We start from the raw sequence: 17,555 nt of genomic DNA on the forward strand, positions 1-17,555 counted from the left end.
CAAACATTTCCTTCACTGGAAACAGAAGGTTTATTTTATTAGATTGCACTCTTCTAGAGAATACAGTGTTTTCTTCATTTATGAAATAAACCTCACCATGTCAGTATATAAATTCCAATATATTCAGGTGATTTTGTAAAATACCCTCGACTTTAAGGACTCCTGAGAAAACTTCATCCACTGCATATTTCTTCATCAATCTGTAGTTTGTGATTATTTTATAATTCTTAATGATGCTTTAAACGCTTTGTAATAATTCAAAGGCTGTAGAGGAATAAAAAACACCTTAAACAAACAGTTGTCACACTTGTGCTTGCTAAATGTGTAGATTTCAAGATCCTACCTGCAAGATCCTGATCCAATAGGTCTTAGGCATCTTAATAAAAACACTCTGTTAGACTTTGTTAGATGATTTTGACACTAGGGTCTAAGGGCCATATACTGAAAAGTCTAACCTAAGAACTGCAGGGATTATACTTTGTTTTGTTTATTCAACAAAATGTATTGACTCTATGTTATGGGCCCTATTCTAGACATGGGCTATAAATAGAGAGAAAGAGAAAATATCACTAGAGAAGGTCTTAATTGGTGGTACCTTTTGCAAACTTGCTCCCCCAACAATTACAGGCACTCTAAACATGACTTCTTGTCCAATCCTGTCCCCAGATTTTTCCCAAAAGGAAACTGTCTTGTTTTCATCTGTATACAAAAGTGAGTCCTGGAAGGATTTGATGGAAGAGGAAGAGGCAAAGGGAAAATGAGATGCAAAGGGAGGAGAATGTGGAAGAGGAGGAGAAAAAGAGAGAGGGAAAAGAAAGGGAGAGAGTAAGAAGAAAATAAAGAAGGAAAGGGAAAAAAAGAGAATGGACTTGAGAGGCAGGAAAGATGGAGATTGGAGAAATTTGGTGATTGGATGAGGAATAGGGGTTATTTTTACCTTCCTCTGGTAGATAGGAGAGTAATTCATTTAAATCAGGAATACAAAAAAGAAGAGCAATTTTGGGGGAAAGGGACTTAGTTTTGATATGTTGGACTTATATGCTATCTCTGGTACTTCAAATAAAAACATACAAAAGGCAACTGGATATACAGTTAGGAGCTTTAAAGATAAATGTTTGTTATATTGTAAGAAACCATGGAAGTGAATTAAATCACACTATTGAGAGGAGACTCAGAAGGAGGAATTTGGTGCACATTGACATTTTTGGCAGTGATTCTTAATGTTTTTGGTATTGATGACCTTCTTAAAAATCAAGAGAATGTCAAATTTCACACTTACAAAGTTTTGTGGTTTCCAAGGTGTTGAGAAACTTGTTAAGAAGGTCCACAGCTTTCAGGTGTTAATGGTGAAAGAGGAAGGGAAGCCCACGAATTACTGTGAGAAGGGGAGTCAAACAGGGAATAGAAAAAACAAATTCCTAACTGACAGAGATATATTCATCTATCTTAATACAATAGTAGATATAAACCTTTTATAATCCTTAAGCTTCTTCCTTTACTGCTATTAATTCTCTTTTATTTCTGTTTGCAAAATCAGAAAACAAGAATGTATGTTCACAATTAATTTATTGAATTCTCTTTTTCTTCATTATCCTCAGAGTTAGCAGTTTGAATTCCCCCTCCATTTTGTTTTGGGTTTTCTTTGTTTGACTCACAGAAACCATGGTTTAATTAACCCAAGATATTTTCTTAGAGTTTCTGATATCCATGACAATGGAAACTATTTGAGATGCGACTGTGTTTATTTGAAACAATGATTTTCTCCTCCACATAGATATTAGGGTTAGGGCAAGGTCAGCATGAGTTTATGTTTCATTGAGAGTCCTGCCTTTTATATCACACTTACCTGCAGATGTGATGATGACTGTGAAACGAGTTTCATCTCGCCTTCCAGTAACATTGTTGTAAGCACAGCACATATAATCAGTTGTCTTTTGAGCTACTTTCTCAGATGCAACTTCCAAACGAGGCCCATATTTAATGACATATGTTGTATTGTCAGCCCTCTGGATCCAGGAATAGGTGTTGGGAGGGTAAGAATCAGCAGAACAATCAAACAAAATGGCTTCTCCAATGTCAACAGTAAACACTTCCCCAACTTTTAGGCCTTTATCAGAATTAACTTGAAGTCCATAAGGTCCATCTGCATTAATTAAAAAAAAAAAGGCAGGTATAAATAATCATAACATAGTTTTTAAGTTTGGGAGCGCTTAGCAGCAGTTTACTTTTCTATGAAAGTCTTTATGTTAAAGTTAGGCAAACAGGTCCACATTTAGACTCCCAATAAATGATGAGGGACCTAAAAATGTTTTTTTTTTTCTGATACCCATGAAAACGGAAACAATTTGAGATGTGGTTGTACTTACTTGAAATAGTGAAAACTCTTCAACTTGACATATAATTTTACAGACACTGCGATTATAAATGTGATACTAAGCTTTGAGTAATGTATTGACAAATCTGCAATCTTGTTAGATAATTCCATCTTTTCAAAATAGTAATTGTGCTTGAAAGAATTTCAAAAATAGGCTGTGGCCACTACTTTCTCTTTTACAACAGTGCTTTGAATATTACCTGTTTTTCTTCTCAGTGCTAGGATAGGTTGTGCAAATATAAAATACCTAATTTCACAAGTAATACAAATTTGTGCTAATAGATTTAGTGGCGTTCCATATTTTCATGACACTTTAGAAGAGAATTTAAAAAGATTCCTCTCTGCAAGTTAAGCTTACAATTCCATTTGGAAAAATATAACATCTTCATTATCATTAACAAATACTCACTGATGATTACTAAACTACTTAATGAATATCCTATAGTGTTTTTCTTCATACTGCAATATTCTGGTAGGACCTTGCTATCACTATGGCATCAGATTGCCAGCAGATAAGGATATACTTCCCATTGCTTTCTTCAAAGAACAGATTAAAAAAATATTCCCTGGCTAGAGAGTTTTTGTCATTTAGTCCAAATCCTGACTTATATTCTGAAAACAGATTTAGCCATGTTTATGCTCAATTTTCAGTTGATCATACCCAAAATTTATTGTATATTTGCTACATGAAATCACTATAAGTCCTTATACAGTTTTTTTTTAAAGATTTATTTATTTATGCATACAAGAGCTGGGGTAAAGGCCAGAGATGCAGGGGGTGAGAAGATTCACCAGATACAGAGTAGGGAACAGAACAGGCAGACTGACTGAAATATAGGCTGCGGGGAGCAGTGGGAGAGACAGGAGAGGTCTGCTTCGCCATGTGGGTTGCTCCCTGGTTGGTTAGGGGTCGAACTCGAGCTGCAGAGGCTGTGGATTGCTTCATAGTGTAGTGCTTAACCCCTTGCGCCACCAGGAAGGCCCCACAGTATTTATACAGTTAACCAAATTCAATCTTCCAAGCAACCACGAATCAGATATTATTATTCCTATTATAAGAGGAAGAGATATTTAAAATTTTTATTTGCTTTTGTTCACAAAGCAATTTGGGACTGGGACTCCTAATCTGGGACTCCTAAATATATGCATTTAATCATTTGTATTATCTCTCTAAAAAATTAAGTGGTATAACTTTCTATCATAGAACAGTTACTCATTGTCTAACTATATTATTAGTTCCACAATAAATTGTCTATTATGTATTGATTCTGTACTCAGTTAAATCAAATAGTCAATCAACAAACACTTCATCTGAGAGATACTAAATACAAGGTAACACATTTAGTATATATACAAGAGAAAAACAATGGTGTAAGATGCATTTCCTATCCTCAAGGGAAAAGCTATAGATGGTTTGCTCAGCAATCATATAATCTCAAAGGTTCTGATTTCCAAAAATAAAAAGCTGACTATTCATCTCTTCGTGTGGAATAACACAGTGTAGTGATTAGATAGTAGGATAAGTAGGTTTAATCTTGATTTTGTCAATGAGTAGTTAAGTATTCTTTAGAAGTCCTTTAAACTTTTCAGGTTTTACTTCCTCATCTTTACTATGCAAAGATTGACTAGATGAATGACTAACAAGTTTCTTTTTACTTTTGAAACACTATGATTAATGCTAGGCTAAAAGCTATTTTGAATATTGGCAAGCCAACCTCAAATTTGCATATTTCCAGAATGGTTTTCTATTATGTCTGTATTTTCTGACCAATCTACCACGGGAGAAACAAATTTCCCAGGCTATAATAAAAGCTGAAAACACAAAACAATACATTTAGCTAGGAATTCTACATTTTATACATATTTACATCCTAAAGACCCACAGAAATGTGAAAGAAACATAGATTAAAATTCATATGAATACATGATATGACTCAACTCTCAGAAAGCAAACATAGAAATTAATACTCTCAATTTGAAGTAATCAGGCACTGGACATGGAGGAATAAAGTAAAAAAAACCCAACAAAACGACAAAGAACAAAACAGATGCCCCTTTCCTGTGACTGCACTAGAACCTTGTCACACTGTTCTCCCTTTTTAGGTTATGATATAGTCTCAAGGGAAAACCATTGATTTAGATCAGTGTGTTGTAGGTGGAACTCTCTTACTCTGAATTCCACCTGCTAATAAGCTGTGTAATGGAAATGAAAAGGTTTTTTCATTTACTCAGCCAAAATTAATATTGAAATATTACTGTGTGCATGACACTGTTCTGGGCATTATGAGGGAATCTGAAATGTTCAAGACGTGGTTCCTGTGACTGTTACCTCAGTCCCATGGAGCAGCAGGATCCCTTCAAGTGGTCATCATTAATAGAACAGTAGGAAGCAAAGGCCACCAATCAGGGATCACTGGTTATATTCAGATAGTAGAAAACCAAAGACCTGAGTTTATGCACAAAAACTGAAGTCTGAAAACAAGGAAGGCTTGGTAAAGTAGAGAAGTATGGTTTTGAAAAAAAAAGTTATTCAGTTTAAGTCTGTCTTCCCACTGGTTTTTAGGGTTTACAGAACATGAATATGAAAACAAATTGCCTTATAGTTTAACACACATAAAAATTTGTGATATTCTTTTCAAAGTGTAATGATTTTTGGAATTTCAAAACTTTATTTTAATTTCTCATTTGGAATTGCCTTAGGACCCTGCAACATAATGGAGTTTTCTCAAAAGCAGTAATTGTTCCATTGACATTTTGGAGAAAAAGATTTAATCTGTTGAGGAGACCCACAGCTATTTAGATCAAAGCTGATAAATAAGGTTGATTATTTAATTTAATAGCATCACTCTAGTAAAAATAAAACATGCTTTAAAAAAGGGATCTGATTGTACAGTTTATCTTCACTACATTCAAACTTACTTTGATCTTGCTACTTCCCCATTTGTTGGGTTCTATGATTGATGTAATCGTTTTTCTGTCTCTTTTAATTATGTGCTATCTCTGTCTCTTCAGAGTCACTCAAATCTCACCAACTACCCCAAGTCCTAGGTGCAATACTCTGTGAGTATTTCTTTCAGGTATTAGGACCTTATACCTTGAAGCATTTAAGTTCCTTGCTTTTGATACTATTTCTTAAAATGTAACGCATTTGACCTTTTTATATAAGAAATAAATGTTCATGTGGAAAATCCTAAAATTCAGAGAAGCACAAAGAGGAAAAGTCATTTCTAATTTCATCACTCAAGGGAACCAATATCCATATTTCAGTGCATGATCTTGTCTTTCTTCTCTCTTACACACACACAAAGATCGTTCTATCTACCTGTCTATCTATCTATCTATCTATCTATCTATCTATCTATCTATCTATCTATCTATCCATCTATATATCTTATTATCTTTCTATCCCTCCATCTTCCCAGCATCTTCTATTTATCTTTCATATACTACACACTGCTTCCAATTTGTTTTGTTCCTACTATGGTGTTATTTCCTTTTTCATTAGCAATTCATGTTGACTAGCCCTTTACTTTGATGTTCGGTTTAGTACATTATTCACACAAATGGGCAATCCAATTGAAGATGTTTAAAGTGATTCAACCAGTGTGACCTTTGACATTGAAGACGAAAGCAGAAAGATAATTCTATTTTGGATGGTTCAGTTTCTTGCCTTTAGCAGAGAGCTCCCAATAGAAATGGACCTTTTGCCTCAGGAATGGCTGTTTACTAAATGACTTGTAAAATCACATATCATCTGTTCTCTTTAACAATTTATGGCTGAGTGGGAACACTCCCTAAATTTCCATCATGGTGCTGCTTGCCACTCTGCTTGGGAGCAGATGGTAAGTATTTACTGTGAATGACCTTTTTTTCCCTTTAATTTTTATCACTTAGAGTACTTCCCTGCAGCAGTGCCATATGTTGCGCACAAAATGCAGTGGTTATCAGGTTATTATTTACAACTGGAGCTGGAAGGCATACACAATTCATGAACTGAAAGCAGATATTTGTCTGAATTACTGACTTGACACTGTATTCTACCAAGGCCAATACTAGATTATGACATCATAAACTTATAAATATATGGACAATCTTGATAGATTTTGCTATACTTTTTCTGCCAAAATAAAAAAAAAAAAATTCCTGTTTTCACAAAGGCAACTGTCACAGAAATAGTGCGTTAAGAAAACAGAATAGGGGCATCCCTGGTGGCACAGGAGGTTGAGTGCCACACTGTGAAGCTGTCTGCAGCCTCTGCAGCGCGGGTTCGATCCTAGTCGGCTGGGGAGAAACCCACACGGTGCAGCAGACCCCTCCTTTTTCACCTGTTGCTCCCCTCAGCAGTGTATTTCATCAGTCTGCCTGTTCTGTTCCCCACTCTGTCTCTGGTGAATCCTCTCACCCTCCAGCACATCTGGCCTGTACTCCAGTTCTTGCATAAATAAATATATCTTTAAAAAAAACAGAATAGATCATTCACACTGAATTTCTATTATGATATGAATCTCTATGGGGGAATATTGGAATATGACCTTCACTAGATTATTGAGGAAGTTCGGGGGGGAAAATGAAGAGTGAAAGCACTATAACTAAGAAGATTTTATCTTATAATGGGAATTTAACCTTCTACAGCATCATCATGTAACACTGAAAGGTATAAGAAGAAAGCTAATCTGTTCCATGTTGATTAAGTTTAAGAAACCTCTACTGAGTTCTTAATCGGTGTCAAGAATTGCCCTACGGATACAAAGATGAATCATGCAGAGCTTCTATTTGAAGTTGGAGCGCTTATGAGTGGAGGAGACTCAGGAAAATACAATGTGCTGAGTAATTGTGGAAAGATGTGCATAGGTTGTTGCAGGAGCACAGTGAAGCTGTTAGTGACTGAAGAGGTGAGACAAAGTATGGGCAGGTGAGCCTTTCTGGAGAAGATGTTGTGAAGGCAGAAGAGGATGTAACCAGGTGAAGAAAGAGAGATGGAAAAATCATCAACCAAGGCACACATTCCCACCAGTTTGCATGGAGTGATAAAGATTACAAATATGTTGATGCCATATCAACAGAAGGAATAAATTACAAATCTTCAGATTATATATTTTAATTCTTATAACCCACAAACCATACAACCAATCAAAAAATAAAACAAGGCTAAAATAGGGACAGCAAGAAAATTTAATAAACTAATGTATTTTATGTTATGTGGCAGGTAATAACTGTTTCGCACAATTACTGTACCAAGATGTCTGCTTTTAAAGTCAAATCAAACCATGAATGAATGAGTAAATAAATGAACAAGTGAATGAATGAATAAGATGAGATATTGACTAAATGAAGAGCTTTGCATTTGAATATAAAAACAACCAAGAAAATACACCAATAATACTATATTCACAATTATTACTTAATAAGAATAACAATCTTTCTTCTTAAATTATCTAGATAATTCAACTTTATAATGTATAAAATAGACCCATATTTGTAAATTTTCTTCTTTCTACTATCTGCCATTAATCTATAATGATGACAAAGTTTTCTCTGTGAGATTTCTACAGACTGTCTAAAAAGTGTGAAGGAAAGAGTTCCATCTGCAAATAGGAGATATGTATTATGAAATCTGAAATTTATTCAAATTGGGATATTTTAATTTTTTCAAACAACTCATGAAAGATTCTGGAATTTAAAGCATAATATTTTAACATTTTCAGGTGTGATTATGGGCTTCTCCCCCATTTTCATACTTCCCACATTGTGTATCACCATGTTTTGTGGTAATAGCAAGAGTGGGGCCTGAATTTTTACATAAAGAAAGATCTTACTTTTACTTTGCCAGATTAAAATATAGTATATAGTATATAAAATTAAATAGTATATAGTATTAAATATAGTATATAGTATTAAAATATAGTAAATATAGTATATAGCAAAACAAAAGATTATTTTCAGATGAAAATGATATTTTCACCTGCCTATAATTATTTATGTAAAGTCCCACATTTTTTTCATTTAAATCTATGTCTAGGGCCTCCCTGGTGGCGCAGCGGGTTGAGTGCCGCACTGTGAAGCTGTCCACAGCCTCTTCAGTGCCAGTTCAATTCCCGGCCAGCCAGGGAGAAACCCACATGGTGTGGCAGACCTCTCCTGACTGCCCGCTGCTACCCTCAGCAGTGTCTTTGGTCCATCTGCCTGTTCTGCTCCCTGCTCTGTCTCTGGTGAATTCTCTCACCCTCCTGCGCCTCTGACCTGTACCCCAGTTCTTGTATAAATAAAAAATAAATCTTTAGGAAAAAAAATTTAAATCTATGTCCATTGTTTAAAGATAGATTGATAGAGAGAAGAAAGAATATGAGGAAACTATTTTCATGTAGAAAATAAAGTATGTCAAATTCAAGAATGGTTATATTTGGGGGAAGAAAAAAATCCTTCTGAAGGTAGTCTTTTCAGATTTCTCTTTGTGGGTATCTTCTACATTATCCAGGTTCTTCAAAACTTCTTGCTATGTGCTACCAATACCAGTTTTGGCTCAAACAATTACCAAAAAAAAAAAAAAAAAAAAAAAAAAAAAAAAACCAAAACAAAACAGGAAAGGGGAAAAAAAGGGCTAACATGATCTATATACATAAAATTTCATTTCATTCTCCTCATCCTTTTTGAGCTAGGCACACTGCGGTCAGTGTAGACAAAGAGATGAAGAAGTGGGTGCACAGAAAGTGTCAGTCACTTGCGCACACTGCTAATGGCAGAAGTGGGGCTTTAACACAGGTCATCTGCCTTTACACTCTGGCTCACACCCTGTATTATCCACTAAACTCCATAAATGACAAGATATCACATAGTCAAGCTTTCTTCAGTTGACAAGGAATGCTCCAACACAATCTCACTTCTGGTTGTCTCCTACTACATTGAATGGCGGCATCTCAGGATTAATATTCAGTATATAATAATTGTTTAATCCCTTATTTTTCATCTTATGCCTTTTCTATGTGTCTATAAACCACCTAGACCAAACAACAAAGAATAATGTAAGGATATGTCTACATAGTTCTAGATTTGATTTACTTTGCTCACATTTTCTTTCACCATATTTTACTTGAATGCTTAGGTTTGTGCTAATTGAAACTGAGTGGAAGTTTTATTTCACTCATGTCAGAATATTTTATTCTGTCAAGAATATGAATACAAGTATAAATTGCATCAAATTTGAATCCTTCACTTCAGCTCAATGCTACTCATGAAGCTAGTCACTCTAGAACTATCTTTGTAAATCTATATCTGTCTATGCTTTAAGGCACACAGAATATTTACACAATGTTATCTGCTATAATGCATCAACTAATGTAAAATATTGCTAAGATTTGAGCTATAAAATTGTCATACTTAAATACAATATGAGCAATGACTGGGACAAATCTTATGTAATTTGCTGTAGTGTATGATATTTTGACATTACTTGGTGAAAAATGTCACATTTTCTTCTTTGACATTCTTTAATATAATTTCTTCTGTTTCTATGTGAAGGGGCTGGTTCACCTTTGAGATGTTGAATTTCAAACTAGGTTTAAGTGGCAGCTAATCCTCTTTGATTCCATACCACAACATTGAATTACACAAAGTATGAAGTTTTTTTCCATTTCTATGTGAACATTTTTCAGGAAAAAAAAAAAAAAACCTTTCAAATTGTTCTTAATATTTTTAAACACTGCATATAGTTCAAGTTTGATGATTATTTCTCCTCTGTATTTCATAGATTTACATATATCACACCTCCCATTTTCCTTTCCTATATATGTACATCTTTTTTATAATTGTATGATGTTTGTAATCTATCTTGAAAACATACTCTCTTGACAAATATTTCTTGAATTAGCCTAGAATATGTATAACTATTTATTTATAAACCATTCTTTAGATGTCTTTATATGAACCTTTGTTTAAAAATAACTTTTACTCATTGTTTACCAAATGGTGCCTGGTGTTGAAAGCTCCCCAAAATCTGACTCAAAGAAATCTATCTTAGCATCAATTCTACTGCCTCTTTCCTGTGTCTTACATTCTAATCAAACCACGATTTGCCAAATACTTTGACCTCTATGTTGTGTCTGGGTTCCTGCTATATTGCCATTTGCCCCCAATTGTACATGCTATATAAGATCCATCTCAAATGTGATTTTCTGAAAAGAAGCTTATTCCCAGCCAGAAGTAATGTTTTCTTCTCTGAATTTCCACACACTAATAATATCAGTGATAATAATGACTAACAGATATAATGTACTTATTACAGGCCAGTTACTGTTCTTAGAAATTCATGTATGATAAGAGACTTAATCCTCACGATAACTCTATGAACTAAGCACTGCCATTACCACCATTATATGGATGAAGAAACGGAGGAACATAGAGATAAGGTAGTAGAGCCAGGATCTGAACCCAGGCCTTCCGGCTCCAGAGTGCTTGTTCCTGTCACTACACTCCTTTGTATATTTAAATGTGGTATCTGTTAACATTTTATTTCATGTATTTTATTGTGCACATTTTCCCCCCCATAATGTAGGATAGGGTAACTTCTAGTTTCCAAATTCAATGATTCCATTTTCTATAGCTTAATTTGCTTATCCAAGTAAACCTTATTGTTTACTTGTACCACATCATCATACTCCTCCCAGCAATTCTCTTTGCCATTGGTGGAGCTCAGTTTTAACCTTAAGCTTTTTTTTTAAAAAAAGATTTATTTATTTATTTATACAAGCACTGGGTACAGTCAGAAGCGCAGGAGGGTGAGAGAATTCACCAGAGCCAGAGCGGGGAACAGAACAGGCAGACTGATGAAATACACTGCTGAGGGGAGCAGCAGCGGGCACTGCAGGAGAGGTCTTCGCGCCATGTGGGACCCTCGCCGGTGGCCGGGGATCGAACCAGCACTGTAGAGGCTGCGGGCAGCTTCGCAGCCCAGCGCTCAACCGCTGTGCCACCAGGGGAGGCCCTAACCTTAAGCTTTATATAGTTAGGAAAACCTACATGTAGTACATATGTTGGCACTTTTCCCCAAAGAGTTACTTCTATTTCTCAAAAGGACTCAGTTTTCTATTAAACAATATAGAATACAGATGTATCAATTATAAAATCAGGCCCCATTTGGGCCTCCTTGGTAGCACAGGTGTTAAAGACATGGTGCTATCGAGCTGTTGCCAGATACTGCAGCACGAGTTTAATCCCTGGCCAGCCAGGGAGCAAACTAGATGGTGCAGCAGAACTCTCCTGTCTTGCCCGCTGTTCCCCTCCTCAGTCTATTTCAGTAGATCCGCCTGTTCTGCTCTCCAGTCTCTCTGGTGAATCCTCTCACCCCCTCGCACCTCTGGCTTACACCCAGTTATTTTATGCATAAATAGATGAATCTTTAAAAAAAAAATCAGGCTCCATTTACTGAGAGCTTGCCTTGTGTCAGTCATTGACTATTTTTCAGACAGTTCCACATGTCTGTGGTAAGGTAGTTTTAACTATCCCCACTTTACAGACGAGGCTCAGAAAGATCCAGGGACTTACTTAAGGTCACATGTATAATGATGGAAGCAGTTTCCCACTTAGGATAGTCTACGTCCTATGTTTTAAGGCCTCTTCCAGGATTATGTACATTCACTTGATGAATGAGTGGATACATTTGCCAGGCTTAATTCTACCCTACAGGTCAACCAGCTGAAACCATTCTCACATCAGAAGTGTGAAAGTTTTTCCTTGCCATACCTCACTTTTCTTGTTGAATGGTTGTGGCTATGTGTCAAGCTATATGGGGAACTGGGAAGAAGACTTCCCAGTGTGACAGGTCATTGGTTCCCAACTAATAGAGCTATTGTGCCTCTCCACCCCAGTGACATAAGGCAATGTCCAGAGATGTTTTCAGTTAGTCACAAATGGAGGTAGAAGCTACTGCTACGCAGTGTGTACAGACCAGGGATACTGCTAAACTTCCTATAATACATAGGACAGCTATTACAACAAAGAGCTGTCCAGCCTAAAATGTGAGTGTGGAGACTGAGAAGCCCTGAGCAAAGCTGAAACTGAAATGAAATATTAAACATTGAGAAGTAATGATATGGAGTACCGGGGACTGGGGAAAATAATACAATAAAGAAAAACAGGGATCTTTTTTTGGTTGGTGATGACATTACGACATGAACTAAAGAGTTTGATGAACTTAACTCTGTACATGAGGTTAAACAACAACAGCAAGCATCAAAAACAACAGAGAAAGGAATCAAAGAAAAATGAAATCTGAAATAATTACTGATTTCCTGGGAACCTGAGTACTTTACTACAGAGTAAATAAGTGTTCTCTGTGATCCTCCCTATGTTCTGCCTCTAAAAATGGAGGTGAGAAGTAGGCAGAGAGCAGCCAAATCTGGGGATGTCCCACCTATGCATAACCTTAAAGCGTGCTCTTCTCCCTGTGTTCCGGTGCACAGCACATCCCTCCCTCAATTTATGACCACCGACTCCTTCTTCTTGGGAATGAAAAAAATTAGCGCCTTCTGCATGGCTCTATGTTCTTTAAATTGAAGTTCCTACCTCCCATTGGAAATAAGGGGCCATAATGGTCTAAGTCACAAGTGTATCATTCTAGGCCCGGGGAGAGTACCTCAACTAAACCTTTAAGAAGTAGGGTTGTGCAAGTAAATACATCTCATGAGAAGACAATGCTTGGAAAGTATAATTACCATGAATATTGCACTACAATAATGGTAAAAACAATTTTTGGTTTTTGGTGGCGATAGTGTCTGTGACTACCCTTGTAAAACCATTCCAGAAGGAAGCTCACGAATATTTATATTTAGAAAACTTACAATATATGGTAGGCATAATAATGTCACTTTCCATCTCACTGACAGGGTTCTTCACCAAGCAACTGTAATTCCCAATGTCTTCTTTGGTCACGGGAGCAATATGAAGGGTGTTGTTTTGGGGAGAAAATGTGTTGGTAGAGCTGGTGTGGACAGGTCTCCCATTTTTTAGCCACTGGTAAACCAGTCGGGTGCCCCCTTCCGCCAGGCAGGTCAGGGTCAAGTTCCCCACATACTCCACAGCCCCAGTAGTAGGTTGAGTCTGCACCATTGGTTTCATGACAGGGTCTGTAATAACAAGAGAAATGGAAATGACTTGCCACCATGGAAGTATAATCAAACTGAATAAGGTCTTTCAAATATGAAAGTCTGGGAAATGATTCCAAAGTTTTATGCTTTTTAACTGTAGACAGTTCAAGCAATAATTAAAGGAAAGAAACATTTAAAGTAATGGAAATGCAGAATGACAAAACAAACAACTATCATTTATATCCGAGATAACTAAATTCAGAACTAAGCTTTCAAAATTTTCTAATGTAAATTTTTATTTTATAGCTAGTACAGTTAGTGGAAGAAAATTTTCTTATTTCCTGTTCAGTGTGTTTTTCCCAGCACCATAAAGGCACACTCTCACTAGCAAAATTTTCATAGCTATTTCCATTTTTGCCATGTCCTAGAGTCCCAAGAGCAGCTGGCAGTGGTAGCTGTGCTAAAACCAAACTTCTATCTACCATTTCTAAAATATAAAGCTTATATATATCCTATCAGGCATGTGAGGAATTGAGGCAAAGTATTAGAGCACCACACATGTACTATTTGCTTTTCCTTCTGTATAAGAGAACTCATTATACATTTTCATTGCTTTGCATTTGTGTTTCAACATTATGTTAGTCATTTCAACACACCAAAGCCTGCATTTTCACATCAACTGTATCTAAAAATAGGATAAAATGTGTTAGGATTACATCATTTTAGAGATACAGTTGACAAATTCAATAGAGATTCTTGTTGAAACTTCAAATAATAAAGGAAAATAGTTTTATTTTGTAAATCTGGACCACAATAGGACATTATAATATTTATCAAATGAATAAATATTTCTTCCCTGAATTTTAACTCTAAAATTGCTGGATAATATTTCATTGTGTATATATATATCACATCTTCTTGATCCAGTCATCTATTTTTGGGCATTTGGGTTGTTTTCAGGTTTTACCTATTGTAAATAGTGCTACAATAAACATAGGTGTACAGGTGTTCTTTTGAATCAATGTTTCTGTGTCCTTTGGGTAGATCCCTAGCAGTGGAATTGCTGGGTCATATGGTAGCTCCATTTTTAGCAGGTTGAGGAATCTCCACACAGCTTTCCATAGTGGTTGGACTAGTTTGCACTCCCACCAGCAATTGCTGGATTTAGGTGAGAATTATGTAAGTATCCATGACCATTTCTAGCAAGCTTCATTAATCTTAGCAGTTCTTGAATATTACTTGCCCAGAATTACACAGCAGTCAGTGGCAAAATGAAGAGGGCTCTAAACTGGCAATGTTTCTCTCCAGCATTTTGGAGATACATTTAATAATCTCCCATGTATGATCACAGGACGCAGAGTAAATGATATAGAAGTGACAGATGATTGTTTCTAATATTCGTATTTCAATTTCATATCAAGCTTTTATCTGGGATTGGTACACTTCCTCAGGTAAATTTCTCCTTACTCATACTCACATTTTCCTACACTGAAAAATGTGCATTAAGGCACAAATAGACCCAATCCTTCAGCCCAGAGAAGACAGGGGCAAATGAAAGATAAAGAGAAAGGAGGATGAAAGCAAACTTGCAGGGTGTTGAGTAGCCTTTTTAAGGTGGGTGCAATCAGAATTAGCTGTCTTGTCCATTTAATTTAATCCTTTATTTTCTCTGGCAAGAACTAAGGATTCAGAATAACTTTTGTTTCCACTATCATGATTTTTTAAAAATTGAGTTGTATACATTTATCGTGCAGAAAAAAGCATACATTTCAAATATGTCTCTGTGTGGAAATATATGTGCTATAGGATAAGTCAGGCAAGTAACACATTTCGTCTTGTATGAGAAGAACCAATCATTAGAACAGACATTGGTACTGCGATCATATAATAAATACACTGCTTCCAAGCAGTACAACCCAATGTGAAAGTGTCCCAAGAAGATTTTTATACAGGCTCTAGTCTCTTATTAATGCATTTTGGTTGCATTTCCCTAAGGAGATTCATTTTTACTATACATTAACAAACAATAAATGCGCCATTAAAATTTTGGGATAAAATAGTTTAATTAAAAAAAATTTCAGGGGAAGTGTAGGGTGAATGGAATTATCAGACACACCACTAGTGTGTATGCCTGGGGTGTGGGTCATGGGCACCGGGCATGCCAGTCCACGATTATGGATACCTTGGCCCAGGGAGCATGGGCATGCGCATGTGTAAGTGCGCTGTGTTGAGAGACAATGGATAAAAGGGCGACTTCACTTTGAGGTGAGACTAGGAGATAGAGACATGACTATGAAACATCACCAGATGGAGAGAAAGCTCAAAGATTTGCAGGGAACTGGGAGGCTCAGTTGCTTCCTCAGTCTTTGGTTCCTGCTGCCTGGCCAGTGCCTGCCCCGCCTGATGTGCCTGTGTATCTGGTTCCCTGAGAGAGCATTAAAGGTCTTTAAAAATCTATCCAGGGCTCTAGGACTCTCCTTTTCCATCTGTTGAAATCTACAGTAAACCTGTCCTATGCTTGCACTACAGGGAGACACAGGATACAGGAGAATTTCATAAAAATATCCTTAATAACTTTCTCCCTTTCTCTCCCCAAAGTTGCTTGCTAGGCATTTATTTCCACATCCTGTGTGTGTGCTCCTCTCCAGTATCCACTCATTCACCCCACACAGATTTTTTTTTATGCTGCTGAGGGGAACAGCAGGCGAGGCAGGAGAGGTCCGCTGCACCATGTGGGCTGCTCCCTGGCTGGCTGGGGATTGAACTCATGCTGCAGTGGCTGCATGTGCTGTGCCCAAAGCCCCGCACCACCAGGGAGACCCCACCCCACACATATTTATTGTGTTCTTACTAATGGCCAGTAATGGGTTTTAGATGCTGAGGACAAAATATTATAGCAAACAATACGAAATCCCTGTTCCCATGAACCTTGTGTTCTAGGTAGGGAGGAAAAACAATGAATAAAAATGTATAATATGTCCAGGTGGAAATAATAAGAGCTATGGAAAAGAAAGCAGGAGACAAGATTCCTTTCCTCCGTTTGTGTGTGTGCGTGTGCATTTTGGAGAGAGAGTTTATAGTTTATATAACGTATTCAGGAAGGATTCTGCAGCTAAAATAACATTTCAATTAAGATCGAAAGGACAGGAGGCGACCATCTGGGAGAGAAGCAATGTAGGTAGAGTGAAACGCCGGTGCAAACGTCCTGAGGGGTAGCCAGAACAGAGTGAGGGGAAGAGAGGTAGGCTATAGTGTCAGATAGGTACTGGGTATGTTCGGGGCCTTAGAGGCCATTACTAGTAATTTTGTTCTGAATGTGGTAGAAAGCTCTTTATGCTACAGAGGAAGGCTATTTGGATAATCTAGGTCAGAACTGCTGGTGGGGTTGGAGCAGGGTGGTATGGGGGTAATTAGAAGTGATTGAACTCTGCTTATATTTTGAAGATAAAAATGGTGGGGTTAAAATGTGGACTGAAGATGAGGTGTGAGTGAACAAGGGGGTCAATGATGACCATAAGTCTGAACCAGAGCAACTGGAGGGATACTGTTAAATAAGCAGACTTAGAGGAAAAGTCAGGATATGGGCACCAGATATAGCATATAAAGTATTCTACTTACATACCTCAATGAAGAAAATAAGTGTATGAAAATTAACTGATCCTATTCTCCCTCAGGGATATTTCCAGCAAATTCTTTTGTCTCTAAGTATGATTCTTGAGCAAGTTTCACCCTTCTCCAAGCAGTATACCAAACTAAAAATCTTCATGTGACAACAATTAGAGCTCTTGCAGAGAGCATTCTGATATTCAGAAAATAAGATCTTTTTTCTATCTTATATCAATAACTTTATATTTTATAGTTATATTTTATAGTCAAACAAATAAGTCCTGGGCCTCCCTGGTGGCCTAGGGGCTAAATCTCAGTGCTACCACCATGACGTCCCACTGCAATAGCCTGAGTCTGATCCCCAGCCAGGGAGCTAACCCACATATGGCACAGCAGACCTCTCATGTTTCACCCACTGCTTCCCTTAGCTTTGTATTTCAGTAGATCTGCCTGTTCTGCTCCCTACTCTGTCTCTAGCTAATGCTCTCACCCCCCGC

At 36.9% G+C, this 17,555-nt stretch overlaps 1 protein-coding gene across 2 annotated transcripts in view; it reads right to left on the reverse strand.

Moving 5' to 3' along the window:
- HEPACAM2 (HEPACAM family member 2) overlaps positions 1-17,555 on the reverse strand; it is a 48,451-nt gene that overhangs the window by 22,080 nt on the left and 8,816 nt on the right. For both annotated transcript variants that reach the window (XM_054692346.1, XM_037512097.1), the window contains exons 3-4: positions 13,207-13,491; positions 1,847-2,143 (exon numbers count right to left, since the gene is read on the reverse strand). In XM_054692346.1, the coding sequence (XP_054548321.1) occupies positions 1,847-2,143; positions 13,207-13,491 (582 nt within the window). The remainder of the gene's footprint in view (positions 1-1,846; positions 2,144-13,206; positions 13,492-17,555) is intronic.

Source organism: Talpa occidentalis, unplaced genomic scaffold (genome assembly GCF_014898055.3).
Source record: "Talpa occidentalis isolate TD23 unplaced genomic scaffold, MPIMG_talOcc4v2.1, whole genome shotgun sequence".
In the NCBI taxonomy this organism is placed as follows: domain Eukaryota; kingdom Metazoa; phylum Chordata; class Mammalia; order Eulipotyphla; family Talpidae; genus Talpa; species Talpa occidentalis.